Source organism: Pholcus phalangioides, unplaced genomic scaffold, assembly GCF_987345545.1.
Source record: "Pholcus phalangioides strain wild (caught in Gottingen) unplaced genomic scaffold, Ppha-v1.0 ptg000003l_1, whole genome shotgun sequence".
Classification (NCBI taxonomy): Eukaryota; Metazoa; Arthropoda; class Arachnida; order Araneae; family Pholcidae; genus Pholcus; species Pholcus phalangioides.
In genome coordinates this window covers 25,323,140-25,344,567 of record NW_028301596.1, presented here as the reverse complement: position 1 = coordinate 25,344,567, position 21,428 = coordinate 25,323,140, and the positions used below count along the sequence as shown (strand labels likewise).

The window sequence follows — 21,428 nt, the reverse complement described above, 5'->3', positions numbered from 1 at the left end:
AAGAGGGAAGAATGGAAATTGCTGGAATTCCTATGTGTTCTGTAATTGATGACAGCTCTTCCGTTAGTATATCTTTATAGCATATTCTATGCTCTTGTGGATTATTCTTTCTCTAACAGGGGATGGCCCGAAGGCATAAAGCCCTGTATAATTGAAGAAGAAGAAGAATGCAGCTCAAGCACTTTTAATGCAGCTTTGGTGCAAAGCTGTATAAATCTCGAACCGCTTTGGCTCAGTGGTTCCTGAGAGGTTTTTCGTCCATGGAGGAATGAATGACAATTACAACGTCCTTGGTTTTCGTTAAAATGATGTAGGATTTAAATGCAAGGTTTGTAGCATAGAATATATGATTATTTCGTTAATACATGGACTTGAAAGGTCATTGCAGAAAGGTTTCAGAGCCATCAACATCATGGCCTCCACATCCTGGAGCTAGGCTCTTAAACCAGACTTTTCACGGGCCCTTTTATAGTGATTTTATAACGTGAAAAAACAATAAAATGATCAGAACGGATGATGATCAGGGACTCGGCGCTGAGTCCTGTAAGCCCCCCCCCCCCTTGTAGGGGCCATGGTCAGCATATAACCACACTAAATTGTGTAAGATCAAACACTTCCAGTGGTTTCCGATATGATCGTTAAAAAAAAATGTTTGTCAAAGAAAAATATAATTTATCCATTGAAGCAGATTTTTCTTATTCAAAGAATCCTTAATAATTGTCATCAACCCTTTGTAATTTACATATATTGAGATGGTGAAATGAGTTTTGAATTAATGGACTGGAAAAGGACAGGAACAGTGTTCAATTTGACGAGATTTTAAACATTTTACCAGACCAAAATTCAAACTGAGGGGAAAGGGTTGAATTTCCTCATGGAGTGGGTGGGTTTCAAAGGTAGTAAAGGAGTATCTGCATCTCATCTATCACATTTTATATATAATTTTTGAGAAAATGAAAGTGTATTGGCATAGCCTATTTAGAATATTTGATATATTTATCTCAATTAAACATTTCTGTGCACTCAGTTATTATATTGTCCACTCTGTTCTAGGGCGTAGCGAGGGGGGGGGGGACTTGGGGGTCTGGTTCCCCCCCCCCCCCGAAATGTGAGAAAATGACTGAAAAAATGGAAAAAGATGGCCAAATCCATTGTTCTGTCACTTTAATCCCCCCTGAAATGAAAGTGGTCCACCCCTCCCCACAAACGAAATTTCTGGCTACGTCCTTGACTCTGTTACTGGATTTAATTACTAACAATTTTTTCGGAAAAGCAGGCTTTTCCATGAAAGAAATCAGTGTAAGGGTTGAATTCCCAAATGATATGCAAGACGTATAAAATTGTATGCAACCTGTGTACATTCCGTGATCATAAGGCTGAGCAGGGCTGTAATTAATTAGAGAGAGACATAGAGCAATTGCCTTGATGGCAAAATTTGGGTTGGAAAATCTTAGGTGGTGACAAAAACAGTTATAAAATCATCAAATTTTACAGTGGTAGAGCAACATGATTTTGCCAACCCTATCTCCTCACAAAATTCTTAGTTGTGGCCCTGATGCTGAGGATTACATAAACATATAAGATAATGCACACACCGAACCTGACACAACAGATAAACCTAATTGAAAATTTTTGAGGAATGAATCCCTTGCGATTCCATTGAAGACAGGTTTTACTATACATGCAAGAAATAAACTTTTCTCTCTCTATGTGCTATTTTTATGAAAAGCCATGAAAACAACAGAAAAAAAAGTCAATTTTTTAAAACTCCCTTTTTTTTCATCGTATGTGTAATAAACCAATTTAATTATTTTTAACTCTTAACTGACGTGGTGTTGTCATTTTGACCCCACACATTCTTCATCTTGCTACCCCTTGATAAAGAATTGTATCTGAAGACCATCTGATTTTCAGTACCTTTCAAGCTAAATGTTTACATGTGTTTGACAAATTTATGATGTTATTCTACGTCTTCTTCACTTTATATCATTGAATAAAGTTTCCGTGGTGTCACCTCCACTTGTGTAAGTGTTTTTTTTTGTCTGGCGGTCAGAGTGTTCAGATCCAATTGGTGTATCGGAATAATGCTATTTTTCTCAATAACAGTTTCAAATTAGTTGTGAAACATTGGATATTCGAGGTAAGCAGGAGGATAGTGTTGCTAGTGAATTGTACGCAAGATCTGTGTAACCAATATGTCATAATGTTGTTTACTATAGTCTGTTTCAGGTTAACTTTGCAGTGAAGAGAAAGGTAGAGAGTGTATTCCTTTGTCGCAAAATATAGTTCTCATATATCGGAGGTTTAAGATGAACCTTTATGCAGAATATTTCAATTTTTTATATGATTTTGAAAAAAATTACTGAAAAAACATCGTTTTGAACCGATGTTTACTTGTTTAAAATTTTTAAATTATAAAAAATATTGGTTACCATTATCGAAAATCCATAGCAACGACACTCTGGCGCGATATCCTAGAAATTTTTCCCGCCAATATCACTGTCGTGTTTTTTCCGTTACACAATTGTATGCTGTATACATATATGTTTTTCGTTATTTGGTTGAATTTTCCATAACGATACAATTTTTCATTTTTTTACATGCAGTTATAGGCTTACATAAAAACGAATATTCAATCAGTTTTATTTTCTCCCAAAAATAGGCTTCAGTGAGTTCAGATATTCACTCATAGATTACAAGAAGTGTTCTAATGTTTTTCTCTTCTACCAGAGCACCGATATTGTTATGAGAGGCCCTCTATGGGTGCAGACGTTTTGGTTTTAGGTCCTCCTTTTTCTTAATTATTTATTTTTTGCCATGTTTATGAGATAGTTTCAGTTTCCAATCACGGAGAGTGTTGACAGAGTCGCGACTTCCACTGACACGAACGGACGCCATCTTCCACCCACCTGTTTCTCCAGATGCCCCTTGCCTTTAGTGTCTCTTTAGATAAAACAAGTGAGGGGGGGGGGTCCACAGTGGTTTGAACTTTCATTTTTTATGTGACAGTTGTGTCTTTATTTTCACCAGAAATAGCCACGCTAAAGTTCTCTGGTCTTCCATACCTGAATACTATGTTTTTGGTTTTTGAATACTCGCTGCAAACAAAACTCGATAAGAATCATCCGTAATAAACATGAGAGGTACATCAACCGTAACAAAAGACTAAAGCTGTCGTGAAAACAAGTGTCATCGACGTATACCGTTCGGGGAAGGGGGTAAGGTCGAGCGACGAAGATTTCGGCAAGAAAAGTGAGTAGAAAAATTCTAAACTTTACCGTATCATTATTATTATTTGGTGCTATTCCCGCATTTACACGTGAAAACAGAGTTAATCTGCTTCTTCTCAATTTTATTTAACGCTAATTTTTTCCATTTAAATTTAAGAAAAAATTAAAAATCCCCAAGTTTTTGAGAGCCATGGTTAATATACAGTATTTTAAAATTATACGTTGCTTTCATAATATTGTTTGGATTTTTTTTTGTAAATAAATTTCAGCTGAGGGAAGGGAAATATTGTAGAAACATATGACTGTTTTTTGAAATTTTTAGTGTTACTTACGGCATTTCAAAAACCTCGCAGAAATTAAAGTAAGTATCGGCAATCAGGGGCGTTGGAAGTATTTTTGATCCGTGGGTGCTCACACTGCCACAACCGGGGGGGGGGGGCAGAACATTTCCTGTCAGCCGATGCAGAGCCGCAACTAGGGGGAACCAGGCGGGTCTGGTGCCCCGGGAGCTACACAAGAAGGGGATCCGAATTCCCTCTTTAACTACTTCTTCGACATGGCAAGGGGCGCCAAAATTCCGGTTTGCCCCAGGTAACAAATTATCTAGTTGCGGCCCTGAACCGATGGCTTGTTGCAGAACAGCGCAAAACATTCTGCTTTGGGGCAAATTACACGAACTTGTTACGTTAGTGACATCCAAAGTGCTTAAAAATATTTTGCTTCACTCCCCCCCCCCCCCCCCCCCAATATCAAACTAGAAATATCTTTAGTGCGGTAAGAGAGAAAAATATGCGTACGCCTATGCTGCTCCATAATAACGTTTTTTTTTCATGGTTCGTAGAATATTTTAAAGTATTGTTAAATAGCCGTTTTACTGCACAATAGTACTGTAAGAGAAATTGCAATGTCACATATAAAAAAACAACTCTGATAATATTACTGAGTATGGAAATGTAAAGCTGCGATTAACATGATTTTAATCCTCAAATTTTGTTATTATTCAATCTATTTTCTGCTAATTTAACAGTATTGTACACTCAAGATTTGAAGAACGGACTTGGCGTGCAATGCAACTGTCTGGCTACGTGATTCGAAATTTTGCCTTGAAAAATAAAGCCTGTTTAAGGTAACTAATTGAACTTGAATAAAAGATAATCAGTTCTATAAAAAATGTGTAGTATACAAAGATACATACAAAAGAGATAAGTTCATTAATTTCTACCAAATGTTTTCACTCTTTCTGCATTCCGACCAATAAATTCGTTAATCACTTTTTCCAAAGGAATTGAGGCTGTTTTCTCCTTATGCATATGCAATAGAAGTAAATTGTTCAACCGTTTTTTAGACATATGGCTGCGCAAATGTGTTATCTAGTGAATGTCAAGCTAACAGTTTAATGCCCTAAAAGGTCTTAATGATGAACATGTTACGACGATAAACATGTTGGGGTAAATCGAGAAGCTATCCATTCTTAGAATAAGACAACCATAAGTATTCTTTATGGGCATTGTATAATATTTTATCATGTGTATATATTGTTTATAATTTGTGTTAATTGCATTTTTAACTGGGTTGCTGTATTTTTGAAACATATGACATCCATATTTTTATGGACATCTTTTTATCAGCCACCTCGTTGGGCATTTTGCCTGTTGTGGTGTTGTATTTGTATATATAATTTAATAATGGTTTTCAAATGGCTTTTCAATTATGGCCCCACACCCTGGAGTAGGGCCTTTAGACTGGGATCATTTGCGCGCCTCCCCCCGGCAGCCTTTTCACGGGCCCTTCTACAGTTAATTAATATCGGGGAAAAAAAGAAAAAAATGATTAGAATCGTCCTGGGCCCAAGGGCTACAGCCCTGTCAGGCACGCCCTTGTGGGGAAGGTCATGTCTTCAGTGTTCTCGAGTGACCTGGCGTGGCAGGTTTACACTAGCACACGAAAACGACTATCAAACTGTGCATTACTATAGAATTTTAATGAAAAGCTATTTGACAATAAATGTGTATAATAGTACCCATCGCCCAAAAAGAAAATTTGTATGAGTGGGTCCGGGCACTTTAACTGCTCTATTAGTGACCGTTCAAGTATTATGTCAGCATCGATGGGGGGGGGGTCCGATTTGCTGACTTTTGATGACAAGGGGGGAGGGGGGGTTTGAAATATGCTTACGTCATCAACCACCCTTAATGAAAATATGAACTATTTTCAATGGCATCTTACTCGGTGCGCCAAAAACGAGAAAACCCTTTCGATAGTTTGTGGGCACTTGAAGTAACATCCTCCCCTCCCCCCCTATTGATAAGTGCCCTACACAGACTCTTTAGTGATCTCTAAAATTTTCGAGAATTCAAGCGATCTGGAAATGTGTCCGGGCCGCTTAAGTGCTCTGGAACTCTGCCACGTATCACCAAGTGATTCGTAATTATATGCCGTGGATCACATAAATAATCTGAGAATGTGCCGCGGGTAACTTGAGTGATGTAGAACCGCACTGGGGGCCACTTAAGTGCTCTAAAATTACGTCGCATGTCACCCAAGGTATCTCTAAAAATGTCACGGATCGCTTATGTGTTCTGGAACTGTGTCCCAGATCATTTAAATGATCTGAAAATGTGCCACGGGCAGCTTAAATGTTCTGGAATCGTACCACGGGACACTTAAGCGATCTGTAAATGTTCCGCGTAGTTCATTTTTATAAAATTAGGTTTGAGGAGGGCAGGCCGCATCAGATAACCCCCAGGGTCATATTTGGTCCGCGGACAAAGGGCCTTTATGCGATTCATCATTATATGGCTTACAGGGTGGGTCGCAACGAATTTATTAAAGATAAATTTTGAGTTCATAGCCTTCAAATAACATTGAAATTAACAGAAACGGATTATGATAATATATAAAAATATTTTCTTCCGAAATTTCAAATTAAAAAATAATAATTTTTTTACATTAAAAAATAAATTTTCGATCGGGGGAGGGGGCACGAGCCCCCTATGTTCCCCTTCCATGTACGTCTCTGATCCTACCAATATGCGTTAAGATTCAGAGGGGCAGAGCTGATGACGAAATTTTGCAGACGGGGGGGGGGGTCAAAAATGGCTAATAATTTGCTTACGTAACACTTGAACGACCCCTTATGAGCTGACATGGCTCCAGCGTGGAAGATTCTTATTGTTTTTCTCCTTCACCCTGTAAATTCACTACAGGGGGGGGGGGGCAAGGAAAAATTGCTTCGGTGGTTCACCATAAAGCACAGCCACCAAGAGTCGCCCAGGTCGATAAGATACTCGTCTAAAGCAGTGTTTCTTAACCTTTTCAGCTCATGCCCCCCCCCCCTATGGATCACATTTTTTCTTGTGCCCCCCTCCTGTATGGGCCAGGGCCCCTCTACCCTCATCCAAGATTGAGGTACTTCTATTTTTTTATTATGAATGAAATTATGAATAAATCAGATCAATAGCTGGAATCCTGGCTAGGTACGGATTCAAATGGTGGATTGTCATCCCTCCCAGGAGTCAAATTATATGGTAAAAAACGGTCTGTGTAAAATACGGGACGATCCAACGAACCTGCACGATAAATCGACGACCTTCCCAACACATTACTTTGGCGGCCCTCCATACTTAGCTGGAAATAACAGCTTACATATGAAAATCACAGTACCAGATCCCATATAGTGCAGTCCCCTCTCTCCATTATAGACCCAAGGGCTAAGATGCCCCTGGTTCTATGGACGAATCTGATGGATTCTGAAAGTAGTAATATTTTTCTCAACCATGTTTCCCTTTTAAAAAGCTTTTCTCTTCACAGCTTTCTATGATCTATGACTCCCTTCACCACTTGTCGTGGATCACCTTTCTTCTGATCTTCTCCTGTGCCCCCCCCCCCAGAATATCTCAGGACCTCAAGAGGGCCATATGGCCCCAGGTTGAGAACCACTGGTCTAAAGTACCAAAGGATTTTTAGAGGTGGCGTGACCTACGTGAGTGACACATACTTCGAAGGTCACGGTTCGATACCCGGTTCGTCCTTGTCAGAAAATTTTCTTGGCACAGGGGTACAACAGAAACGGCGACGTGACCGCAGAAAACATCGTTACCGCAGGGAGTCCCCCTATCGAAGGATTAGCGCACCAACCTCTCGATGAGTATAAAAAAAGCCTGATGTTCGCAATCGGCAATAAATTGTAGCTCCCGGTCTAATTAGCCCTCGTTTGCAGAAAATGACCGTGGTGCGACAAAAATGGTCAAAATAATCATAGCCATGAAGCCACGTCTATAATATTTATACGCAGGCCACCAAAACGAAAGGGCTTTCAGGGCTAAACGATCATTTCCCAAAGCCACATTTAAATAGTACGGCCGGGCAAGCATGCTTCTCCCCCTTAATATAGTTCTAAATACGTCGATGAAAGAAGAATTTAGCGCTCTTTCCGATCAAGCGCCCAGGGCATAAAACCTGCTCACATTTTTGGCTTGGGGAGGGGGGATCAAAACGCTAAGGCCTGTGGGTTCCCTGTCTGGAAAGAATTTTAAGCTATTGCTCTATTATGAAGTCAAAATGTAATTTACTAAAATTATTATTTTTTATTCCGTTGTAAAGTATTTTTACTCCGTTTTGCGGTCCGTAAAATTTAGAGACCTGATGCGGCTGCACCTTTCGTACCTGCCCAAATCCGGCACTGATTTCAACACCCGCATACTCCGCTGAAATGAAGTGGTTGAATAAAACCAACCAATATTATATATATATATATTTTTTTTATTAGTGTGTGTAAGTGGACGTATTGAGGAGGAATTCAAATTAACATTATTCAAAAAAGTAATATAATACATGCACACCCATCAGTGGCGGATTAAAGTCGTCGGTCAAGGCCCCTGGCGTAAAATATTAGGCCCCTTAAATTAGAGAAAAGTGTGAAATTTGGGTTTGTTTGAGCCCCTTTAGAAGTCGGGGCGGCTGGTACGCCCACCGTTAAATTCGCCTGTTACCCGTACATAAAAAAAAAATTATTTTCACCGTATAGTGCAGTTTTTTGTTAAAGAAACAAAGGCCACAACAGGCGAAGCGCCCAAAGGCGACTTAAAAAATGCTCATAAAAAATTATGGTTGCCAAATATGTCTAAAATGCAGCAAGATATCTCACCTCTTTATAGTCCTCATATGTAAACATTGGCAAGCTAAATTATTTTTGTGAATTATACAATTATTATTATTATTTTTTTTTTTGTGAAGTTGATTTCTCAACTGAACACTTTTCCCTATATTATATATATTCGAATCCCTTAATATTCACCCGCTAAAAAATGCGACAGAAAAACAACATCACAAAAGATGTAGCAGTTATAGGGGGTTTGGCGATTTTTGCTGTGCTGCTTAAAGGTTTAAGCATTGCTGTATCTTATTTACAGCAGGGCATTTTCATTCAACAAATTATCAGTGTTTTCTGCTTACGCGGGATAATACATGCTGCACACGGGACAAATACACCGCATTTTCCCTTAAAAATTTATTTTAATGAAAATAACTGTAAATAAGATGGATGTTTTGGGGAACCTTTCTTCCATTCTTTCTCCAGTTCATGATGTTCTGTGACTTTCTTGTGGATCTCTGCCTTAAGATGTTCAACTACCAGTTTCAATTTTGCTTTAGAATCCACTCTAATTCCTTCAGCTATGGGTACCATACCATTTCGAGTGTTTTTGGCTATATACTCTTATTCGTGGCATATGTTACACACAACGTAAATACGATTTCGTTCATTTCCCGTTTTTTTCAATTCGGTCAAACATGTATTGTTTCTTAGTACCCATTTCAAATCTAGTTTCATTCCTCGGCATCACTAATCTCCATCTGATTTTTGCAGCTCCTGCGATACAATTTGAAGACAACTAGAAGTAACAGGGGTCAATACAATTGAAGCAACCGTGTTGGTTGATTGGTTCTGTAGATTTTGATCTGATGACGTAGATTTATTTTCGAAAAAAGATGTAATTTTTCGGCATTTGGAAGCACAGTCTACAAAATCTGCAGATCGCTTTTTTTGATATCGTTTGGATGATGGCATTATTCTAGAGTCAGAAATTCTAGAGTTCTGTGAAATTAATGAAAATGAAATTATGTGTTTTATTTCAAAAAGGCTGAAATAATGTTGTGTGTTCTACTTGCTACCGAAAAATTTCATCTTATATTATCAAGAGAGGCTTATATGTTTACATAATCGCCTAGAATTGGTGTGTTAAATAAGTTATAACAAACTGCAGTACCAGCAGTGACTTGTGATCATGTTGCAGAGTTGTGAAACTACTTTTTTTCAACGAATGAAAAAAAAAATCAAGAAAATGGGAGTGTAAAAATTCTCAAACTGTTGATAATACGGTAACGGGTACTCTAAACCAGCGAACTACTAAGAAAAATTAATTTAATTACTCAAATTAATTTAATTACTTAAAATTACTAAGTTGTCAACACTGTTTTAGCTTGAGCTGGCACTAAAGAAACACATCAAACACTTAAACTTTAGAATGGAAAATGAAAACAAGAAAATATTTTACCTTTTTTCCCGATGTCAAAATGTAGATGTTGATTTCTATCCTTTTTCAATGATAATAAGACAGCAATACAAAATGCACACAAAAAGAGATGTAAAACAAATACTCAATTCGGAACAGCTTCGGTATTTAAAAAAAAATCTGAACGAAAAGTAATTCCGCATTTACAAATAATAAATTCTCAACATGAAATTCCCGGTTATAATCATTTCAAATTTCATCTTACGTAACACAGATCCTTATAAAAAGGCGTTGACATATCCCCACAAAGCGTATTAAAGACTTATTGATTATTAAAGACTTAAAATTATTGATACGCTTTGTATCCCCATGTCTCGATTGGTATTTTTTTATGGTTTGTTATTTCTGTATGGCCTGCTTGCGAGTGACCATTGGCTAGCTTCATCACAAAGAGATACTGTCACCAACACATTCCCCCAAAGACAGACCCATGCCATTCTCTCCTTCCCCACCCCTCTAACTTTTACAAACATTGGAGATTCAATAGTAGCGGAATCACTCTTCAAGTATTGTATATTCACATATAGTGGGGTTCAGTATACACCAAAGCTGCATTAAGAGTCTTTGAGTGGCTTTGGTATACACAGAAACACTCATAAAACCACAGTACAGTGGAACACTCGTTTATACGACTCTCATTCATGCGACTTTTACCTATTCATTTATACATGTTTGGCTTCGGTCACAGTTCATTCCTATACATTTTAATGTTAAAATATTTAATTCATTAGACGCACAACATCAATTACACAGTGTTTTCATTTCGACTTGAACCCCGAAACTCCGTAAAAACGTCATTTTTGTCAATACGATTTCAATTTTTTTGTAAGCAACAAAAGACGTCACTGGAATTACTATTTTTTACGAATATTATAGCCGGAAAAAGCCATAATTTTTAGTATGATTGCAAACGGATACATCAAAATTCAGCAATCTGATGACCTCTTTAAAGTGGGCTCTAAAATGGTTTGTTTATTGTAAGTTTTTGAGAACTCTGGAGACACGGCGAGCCATAAACAAAATATTTTTCGAAATGCAACTATATTAGATGTACAGACCATACTTCTTCTTCGCATACTACATGTTAATTCCGAGTTTTTTCCATTTTGTTAGTGCTTTGTTTCCCAGCGTTATTCCTGGAGCATTTGCAACGGGTCTGCTGGTGAGAAACGTACAATATATCAGTTCGTTTTTTTATTTCAAGTAGAATATCGTGTGGTTGTGGTATCTTGTATACTAGCGGGCTACATGGAATCAGCTGTTCTTAATTTCTGAAAAAAAATTTCCCCCCCCTTCCTTCTCTTGAACGTGAAATTAAAATTTCGACAAAAAATCTGGATCTATGAAAAAGTGAAACTTGTGAAGAAATTAAATATGCCGAGTTACTTTTGGAGACGGTTGCAAAAAAATATAATAAAAATAAATCTGTAGATATAAACAGAATTGTTCGCAGAAAATCTTACAAATTTGTTTTTAATTTTCTTTTTTTCTCATTTGTAAAATAATCGTAAGAATCCTGAAGAGAGAGAGAGAGAGAGGGATTAAATAGGCAAAGTCATATTGGATTAAATTTATCAAAAAATCGCAATCTAATGACCTTTCTTTGTTTTCTTCATATTTAGATTACTTTTAAGCATAATCCGAAAGTTAAATAAAAATTAATTTCTGAGAATTTGGGAGAGTTACGGCTAAATAAAAACTATGCCGTGATTCGGTCTCTCGAAAGTCGTATAAACAGGGTTCTCTCTCTCTCCCCACTGTATTTATTTTATTTTCTTCATTCCCCCCTCTCTTCAGATTTGGAGACCACCCTATGTCCGAATTTGACTGGTCTTGTGCTACCACACTGATGTTTATCTATCTATATTGCTCTAAAATAGAATGTTTTAACCCCGGCATCTGATGACAACCCGGTAACTTTAGATCCTTTCTACTCCCAGGGAACACTCCTATATAACACACTTATATAACTAAATCGTTTCTTTTTAATGAGCGTCAAAAAAAAAAAAATCAATAAATGGTCATATCCTTGGCCATCGCCATCCCCCATCTGTTCTTTGTCTTTTTATGAGAGCAAAAGACCTATATTCCAGAGAAGTCGGTCCCTGAAAAACTTATCTTTTCAGTTGAACTTTCCTTTTCCTTTTTGAAAAAAAAAAAAAAGAGCAGTCATAAAACATCCATCTCACAAATGATGGAATCTTTTTGTGCAAGTTTTTTCTTTGACTCCCTTCATATTCGTTTGAAGCTGAAGCTGCTTCAGGAAAACAAGAAAAGGGCTTTGCCCCACCGGTGGTCATTTTTTATCTTCACTGGTGGGGCAAATAGAAAGGCTAGTGGGGCAAAATCCTCCCCTAGTTAACATGTTAAAAAAAGGTGTGGTACATGAAAATTAAAAAATGTCCTTTTCATGGGCAATGAAAATAAAATTTTCAGGCGCATTACCAGAGGAGTGTACACAATCATGGAGGGCTGCTCAAGAAGAAATAAAGAAAATATAATAGAAAGCGATTAGCGCCCCGTGTACTAGGGAGGCAAGCTAATTACCCACTCGTTCCAGACAAGTGGGGGGGGGGGCGCTATTGCCTACTAAACAATGAATATCTATAGTGGGTCGTGGTTCGGCTATTCAGTTGAAAAAAAACGGAATGCCCCTTTACTAGCTGTTCCAAAACATCCTCAACTCAATGCTAAAATAGTGTGTGCTGCAGGCAGCTGAGTGTTTAAATAGATGTATATGTCCACTGATAGCAATTTCTTTGTCCCCACTAGAACTACAGCGACAGTAAACAGAAAGGAAAGAAAAATTCCACATTTTTTATTTTTTGCGTGCCCTTTTTCTCTTGATGTCCTAAACATGTGTTTATTTTGCTTTTTCCCTTGCTAAAAGAAGAAAACATACAAGAAGTTTTCCCTTTCAGTTTTTTTTAAAAATTGTATTTGATACTTGGGAAAAAAATCAGAAATCTACATAGGAGATTTTTATTTCTGAATCTATAATTCTGGGGGTGCTCCGCCCCGTCATACAAAGGACTGTGGGTGCTCGAGCACCCACAGCACCCCGACGACGCCACTGTCGGCAATGGTTTTCTTTTAATTCTATAATTATTACTAATTTAACTGTGCAATTACGTTACACGTAAAAAATATTTTTCTCAGTGAGATTGGTGAGAATCGGCCATACCTTACCGAGGCGGCGTATCGATACATTGGTTAAGAGGCTTTCGTTCCCATAGCAACGAGTGATGCGGCTCCCTCGTAGCTTCCCTTTCACTGCAAAGTTAACCTGAAACGGACTATAGTACTGTTACTGACTTTAAGTAAGACTAATTTTGGTGCTTTGGAAAATGTAGTAAATATTATTTTAATATGTACATTTTATTTTCTGAGTATATTTCAATCATATCTGTTCATTTTTTAATCGTGAAAGTTGCATTTAAAAAATTTAATAAATAATTTAAAAAATTTGAAAAAGTCACGTATCCCTCTATTTTTTTCAAATGTATGCCTTAATAAAAGACCATTTGTGAGAAAATAATTAAAGAAATTTCAAAAAAATATTTAGTGAATATATTAGTGAATAAAATTGACAGATGAATGAAGTCGTGTAAAAAAACTCATTGCTTTTATGAAGACTTTTTATACATCCATACTTGCTTCAGTTAAAATGAGACCTCACAACAAATTTAAGGGCAACGACAGAATCTGTACTTTTGTGCGCCAAATAATAAATTCTGAAAATAATGAATAATAATTCGCAAAACTGAGACACAGTACAAGAGAAAAACATAGTCACAGATGGGTCGACTCATGGAAAATTACTGGACTTAACAAACATGAAACCATGTGGTCTTGTGAGATTATATGGAGAAAAGAATAAAACATGTACAGTAGAACATAGCAAAAGTCAAATGTGGTTTGTCAGACGAGTAGTATGCCTACCAAAGTAGTTTGCCTGCTGGTGACAGTTCGACATAGTGCTGGTCCAATGTAAAGTCGTGAAGAAAAGTACATGAAGATCATTGTTCAGGAAAAATAATGGTGATGATAGGCTAGTACTCAGTTCTAATCAGTAGCAAGACGACAGTTCATACTTGTTAGAAAGGAACATGTACACATGAATATTACATGAACATGTAAGGTGGCGAAGCATAGTGTTAATAAAATAACCACATCAAACCACAAATAAACCACATCGAGACTCCATCGATCAAGATGTAAGGAGATGAAAAATAACAATATTAATTTCCATAAGTTCATGACGAAGGGAGGAAAAAAAATCTGCATGTATGATGAGAAAAAATAAATTCTCCTATGAGGCTGTGCGATGATGATCAGCAAAACAAAAGAGAAAAAAAAACAGCAGTAGTGTAAAAAAAAAGAGGCACAAAGATATATAGAAATATATTATGACATATAAAATATACACAAAAAAACCACATGAAACAGTACAATGAAGATGTAACATATCACCCATTGGGCTCCACATTACATTATTACAGATTTCTTGTTACCTACGATAGGACCCCCTAGTTAACTAATGCTAGGTCTTTTCCCCTATTGAGGACCAGATTGTGTCATTATGGATTGATAAGATTCATTGTTATATTGAACAATTATATGTATGAAACTATGTTTAAATACCTTGTCTGATTGGCGGAGGGACACAGACTTCCGCTGGTTCCGTATAATCTATTGCCTTGGTCTCACCCACAATAGCCCTACTGATATTGTGGGGAAAGTCCGGCCGGCTTCTTCCATGTTTTTTGAACTGTTGCCAGCCAGAAATGCAGAGTACTCAAAATAATTATTACGTGGTAATATGCAAATCAACAGATTGACGTCATAGTTTTCCCGATGTGCCGGAAATAACAAGTGGTACAATAACAAACCAGTTCTTGGTGAGTATAAATAGCCCTGGATGAACCCAAAGCTTGGCATTCATTCTTCTCACTTTGTTCGTCTACTTGCTTTACTCAGTGTGGCTGATTAGTTGATAACTTCTACTATCAAGTAGTTGTTGCTGTTATGATGCTACTAATGTCATAATATATAATCTCCTTGTGCTAGGCTATTCTAGCTCTGGTTTGGGTAGTTGTTAAAAATATGTTCTGCTAGTCAATTTAATATTGTTTTATCGTGCATTCTAGTCAGGTAGAAAATGGATCCTGAAAGGATCGGGTGATCCGTAACATGTAACATCTACCTGCAGTTACGTAATACCATAGTCTACAATGTTGCGTTGGTCATCGTCAACATGTTTCGTCAATGGATGTGATCTTTAATGTTCTAACAATTTGCAACTTCAGAAAGGTGCTCCGTCTTCTATGGAAAGTTCCTGAGGCAAACTTTCCCAAGTGGTCAACTTCACTCATTTTTCTTGAAGGTTGTATACTCTGTTCTTGCCGTAGAACTTGTGAGTTATTCTATGATGTCTCACTGAAATTAAAGGATTATCTTCGGCTGTATTTGATGAGACCTTTCAAGTTATTTTGTGAATCAGAGTGTTGTTACTGATACTGAATTCGGAACTAACATGTTTAATAATTGATGAACTCTAAAATGTAACTTGTTAAAATATGATGCAACATTAAATATTTTGACTTGGAACTTACCTAGTTTTGCTTAACTCTATAAAAACCAATCCGGCCGTAGACGGCTCTACATGCAAACAGCCAAACCGCTCGTAGCCGGCCGTGATGGGGGGTATGGGTATATAAGACATTTTTGTGAAAGGGCAGGGAGGGTTGAGTGACAGCTGTCGTCAGAGGCGGGAACGAGAAAGACAAGCGTATACGCCCCATCAGTTGGATTCCGGAAGCTCCACTTCGATAAAGCTGACTGTTGTTTGCAACAATACAACAAAACGAGAGGTTACACTATCATGTTGTTACCCACGACGTTGGCGAAATAATTTTGGGAAAGTAATTTTAAAATTATCAAGATGTGTTAAATTTTATTGCTTATAATAGATTATATTGTTTAGATATTTAGAATTTATGGTATCTTGTACTTTTGCGATTGTTGCGTTTTCCTGGAACTTGACTTACAATTAGAGCCAGCTTATGTGCAAAAAAAGGACACGCAGCATCAAATAATTTTGTTTTATTAGTTGCGTACCAACACAATTTATTGAGCCTGTCATAACAGGTGTTCTATCTGAACAAAATCCTGGCAATTTATTAATCATTTGATCATTTTTGTTGCACCACGGTCATTTTCTGCACACGAGGGCTAATTAGACCGGGACCTACAATTTATTGCCGATTCCGAACGGCAGGCTTGTTTTTCATACTCATCGAGAGGTTGGTGCGCTAACACCTCGATGGGGGCCTCCCTGCGGTAGCAATTTTCGCTGCGGTCAAGTCGCCTTTTTTGTTGTACCCCTGTGTCAGGAAAGTTTTCTAACAAGGACGAACTGGGTATCGAACTCGCGACACCTCTAAACATCCTTTGGTACTTTAGGTGAGCATCTTATCGACCGGGCTACCGCGCCCGCAATTTATTAATTGGAACATTGCTAGATTTCCGAAAGTTCTGTGTCATTTGTGTAATGTTATCCGTACTGAACTTCTGAAAGCTTCCATCTTCTGAAATTTTCAGAAAATGTTTTATTCTTTTTTATTACAATTATGGCGATACTCTCATGAAAAGAACTTTCCTTTACCCAAAATTCGGAGAAGTATTTTACTCCTACTAAGATTTTTAGAAGTGAAAATGAATTTTAATGTACTATTGTAACAATTATTGTTATGGGGATGATGCCCCCTCGTATCGAATGAAAAACATGAAAAGATTCTCTATATAAGCTGAAATGAATTTTTACTATGAAACTGGGAACGGTCCTGCTTGAAAACGTTCACAACCTTCCTAACGGCCATATGCTTCGCAAGTTCTGTTACTTTCTCTAATGGTTATATATTTGGATCATGCGTTAGGGAGGGACAGCTGCCCCGGACGGAAAATTTGAGGGGGTGGCAATTTAAGTGACAAAAATGTATAAAAGCATTTTGTTGTGATTCTGGGAGTTGTAAAATCAACCCGCAAAAATTAGCGCCCACTCCTCCGGGGCACCATGTCCGCCTGTCCCCCCCCCCCCTAGTTGCGGCCCTGGTCATCAATACGCATATTTTCAGTTCACACAAAGAAAACCCTCTATGTTTGGATAAACATGACTAATCGCCGACCGATATTATTTACTAGAACTGTAAAAGCAATGAAAAAAAATTTGTAAAAAGCAAAAACATTACGGTACCTTTTTTTGTGTAAAAAAACATAAGGGCATGTTGCAAAGGGACATTGACATGCACATGAACTGAGCCCGTGATAGTAGTATAATACTAAGTAGTATATTTCATTTTGTGCACAATTTTGCAAGTGTTGTTTTATTTCTTTAGCGTATTACTAAGGTTTTTGATTGTTAGTTGAGAGGTTAGTACACAAACCTGTAGCAATACGATTTGACTTCCTTCTGGGACGGCTGCCTTTAGGATTTGGCACCAGACTGCACAGGCTCAATTATGCCCATTTTCGTGCATAAAATGGCCGTGCAATGATAAAAGAACCCACCTAAATAAAGAATGTGGGGGGGGGGGGAAACACATTGTTACAGGGGGAGCCTAGCGAGCTATAGCAAAGGGCGGCAGGTTTGAGGAATGAGTGGCCGAGAAAATTAGTAGAATGTGAAAAGAGTGGCAAAATCATAAATCAGTTTCTGCCTAGAGAGTGAGTGACCTAGAGCAGGGCTTGACAAATCAAAAAATAATTTAAGCACCAACCAAATTTCATAGGAGCCAAGCATTTTTTTTTAAATAATGACTTTATTTTGAAAATAATGCTTTTTTTCAGCTTATCTAGGACTCAGCAACCCTTCTCCATGTTGGTAGACACACTGACATAATTACCAAAAACTTTGTTATCCTAACACTTCAATTTAGCAATCAAACATATAATATTTTAGGCACCAACGCCAAATTTCTATATTCGTCATAGTGACCTGGTGCCTGGGAATTGTGAAACCCTGACTTAGAGCGTGTGCAAGTACGTGGATGACCAAAAGAGAAAGCGAGTGACCCCAGGTCGGTGAGCGATCAAAAGCGTGACCTAGAATTGTTGCAAGCGTGTTAATGACCAAGCAAAGAACTACAGAGCGAGGGACCTGGTTAATGAGCGATCAAAATCGTGACCTTGATGGGGTGCAAGCATGTGGATGACCAAAACGTAACCTAAAGAGCGATTATGCCAGGTCAGTGAGCGATCAAAATCGTGGCATAGAGCATGCTATCATGGGAGTGACCAAAAGGGGGGAACGTAGAGATTGTGTGAGCACGTGAATGACCGAAGCAGTATGCCAGCATGCGAGTGGCCCAAAGCGTGATTTACTGATTTACAGACACAGGCGTTTTCACAGGAGCGGGAGTCCAAGACGGGTATTTCCCAGGGTGGTGAATTCTAGGAATAAGTGGTCAAGAATATTAGAATAGAATGGAAGAAGGGAGGCAAAACAGTAAATACGCCTCTGATTGTTGCCCGATTGTAGTAGTATCTGAGCATGAGACTTCCTCATTTTCTACGGATCTAGCGTTTTGATAAACATCTGCGGTTACTACCAACTGGGGTTAGGATTATTGATAAGAAGACAGTCAACGTGAGCAAAAAACGCACGGCTGTAATTTGTTCAGGGGATTTATGTCCTTTCATTGTCAAGTTTGAAAAACTCATTTTCGCAAAAGGGACACTTCCACATAGTGATTTTACCTCTCTTTTTCTTACGAAGCAGATAATACCTTATAAGTGGGCTGTTTTTATGGGAGTGTTCCAAATAAAGTACACTGGCACCGGATTAGTACGTGAATACATACAACAAAATTGATTGTAAAGTTTTCGTATGGCTCCCAAATCGAATTTTCTATCGCTTCTAGGTAGTGCATTCAGAAAATGGCCAGCCCCTTTTCTTCCCCACAGATACGATCTTATCCAAAGGTCAACGTTGGTTTTACTAATAGATATTTTTCTTCAAAACTCACATTCCATTTCTATCCAAACGTGAATAGGTTGACCTTTTTCCTTACTCTTGAGAATTTTAAATATTTATCATTTCTATGTTTAAGTTATCAATTATCGATTTGAAGCATCACTTTCGATTTGGAAAATGCCTAAAGAAAGTCTCGTGTATGAAGAAATTCGTCGTATTTTGTTTGATGAGGATGCAGGTGATTCCGATTCTCCAATTGAAAGTTCGGACAGCGAGTATATAGTCACGAACAAGAGACCACAAGTACACGTATATCATAGCTATAAGGAGATAGGATAGTGGATAATATATCGTCATAAGCAGAGGCGTAAGCAGGGAGGTGCATAGAGGGTCCGTATCCCCTCCTCCAAGTCAACCAAAAATTAGAAAAAAATTATTTCGGTAAAAAAAATGCTATATCGAAACTAAATACCTTTTGTATGACATGAATGTCGCTCCCCACTTGTTAATAATAATACCTTTTATATGCTATGTTAACCAATAAGAAGGGAATTTCCCTCTCTGATTACTTTTTATCACAAGCATAAGCGTGGACAAAGATCATTGGCGTACGGGGGGGGGGGACATTGAGGTTCTAATCCCTCCCCTCAAACCGAGATTATAGTGTTATTTTGCAGGAAAAAACGTAACCTAGCCCCCAGAAGGAAAAAATTTTGAACCCCTACCCCCTCGAGAAAATTCTGCAGACGCCTATGACGGAGATACACTGAAAATGCAAGAGGGCCACAGTTGGGAGGAGGGAAGTTGAATTACGATTGAAGGGTTATCCGTATATTTGTGAATATCATGTCGCTTTTGTATGCATGGGTAAACATAATGCCCTTCCATATCACCCCCCAATCATAAGAAGAGTTGGAGGAAGTTCAATATGGCTGGAACTAGAGGCACAGTAGCAGGGTGAAGTTTTTCAAGGAGATATACTGTGCATAAGCACTTTTTGCAACTTTGAAAGCGGAAAAATTAAGTTTATCCCCTCGCCTCCAATACGTTGCGATCATGTTCCTAGTTGTACGCCTGTAAGTTTCAACGTATCACCAGCAACAAGTGTGCGAAAATATTTCGTTACATCTTCACTTTTTGTTTTCTAATGGAGGAGGTGAACCAGAGCCGTAACTTGGGGGGGAGCAGACGGATCTCGTGCCCCGCGCGCTGGACCAGAGGGGGCGCAAATTTCATTCTCAAACCTTACCTTCAACATTACAAAGGGGTGCCAAAATGCGCACTTGCCCCAGGTGACCACGCATCTGGTTGCGGCCCTGGGGAGAACGTCAGTTATTCGTAATTTCTCTGACAGAACCAAAAATAAATAAGATTCCTCTTTTGTCGGCAGAATTTTGCCAATATTTGTACTCCTCTGTCTTTGTCAAAAGTCGGCATAGCACAGCAGACACTCCACTCAAAAAAATGACACCAGCCTGAACCCAATTTCATGTTTTTACAAGCTTCGTACTGTCGCCCTTCTCGTAATCAAAAATCAACGAATACACCCCCTCCCCCCTCCTGATACTAACGTAAAATTGGAATGGGGCCTGAATTTTTTTTGGTAAAGCTTATTTGTTTTTATATCGAGATACACGAAAGTTTATATCTGGAAGCAGTTGTCTTTTCTAATTTTTGAAGTTGTCTTTTGAATTAAAAATTCATATATTAATAGTTCACTTCTACAAAATAAAAAAAATCGAGAAAAGGAAAAAATAGTTGGCAAAGTTGGCGAGAATATCTTGAAGAGAAAGGGCGATATACCGCCGCTCACGAATAAATAACTAACCGGACCTTCAGCTGGACCCGTATACGCGTACAGGGATAAAATTAACTCGTATGCATATATACATGTCTTTCATGAAGAAAAAAAGAGTTGGGTGCCTACTCCTTTACATAAAAGAAAAATGCTGTATAAAGAAGGGTGATTTCAGTTTACAATTTGTCTCCACAGGGTACCTTGAAACGAAAAAATGAACAGCAACGCTGTGGCCGGCATGAATAGGAACTGAATGGAAGGAAGGACGGGGGATTAGGTGAGAGGTGAAAGTTTGGACGAGTCCATTTCAGAAAGCAAAAATAGGTTATTTTCACGAACCTCCCAGTATCCTTCAAGAATCGGTAAAGGGTTAATGTTGCCTGTTGAATTAACTTGGATCCTTGAATCATGGGACAGTTGCTCATAATACGCTACAAAGAATAAAAGAATGCTCAAATTATGTACAGGACCCATGGTGGTGAAACATTTCTAAGAAACATTGTACCACAGGTTCGAAGTGGTCAGGGCACCAGAATATACGTCGCAATAAGGTGCCGGAAAAAGACATTTTCAAAAAGCTGCATATACACAATTAAACAATCAAGGTTGACACAATATAGATTAGATTTTATTTCTTATCATTTTAAATATATTATGATCACTGATTCAAACTATAATTAAACATTTTTTTAAACATATTCAATTGCGTCTTTGCGACGTATTTAAATTGAATCAATTAATAAATATAAAAGAATAGATTATCGGTATATGAAATGTTACAATGCCACACACACAAATAAATGCTACGTTCCAAGCAGTAGTCACCATTGGATTAACGTCTCCATTGACTCCCT

The 21,428-nt window shown here is 38.0% G+C and overlaps 1 protein-coding gene across 6 annotated transcripts in view; it reads left to right on the top strand.

Annotated features, from left to right (window-relative positions):
- Positions 1-21,428, top strand: part of LOC149088342 (ras-related protein M-Ras-like) — a 165,821-nt gene continuing 144,393 nt past the window's right edge. The window contains exons 1-2 of one of the 6 annotated variants that reach the window (XM_089247220.1): positions 185-328; positions 4,258-4,356. Coding sequence is in view for 1 of the 6 variants with exons in the window: in XM_089247235.1 (XP_089103361.1) it covers positions 322-328 (7 nt within the window). In the remaining 5 variants the exon portion in view is untranslated. Of the gene's footprint in view, positions 329-3,030; positions 3,253-4,257; positions 4,357-21,428 lie in introns of those variants that run through there. The other 5 variants (XM_089247226.1, XM_089247214.1, XM_089247208.1 and 2 more) reach the window with 5 other exon arrangements.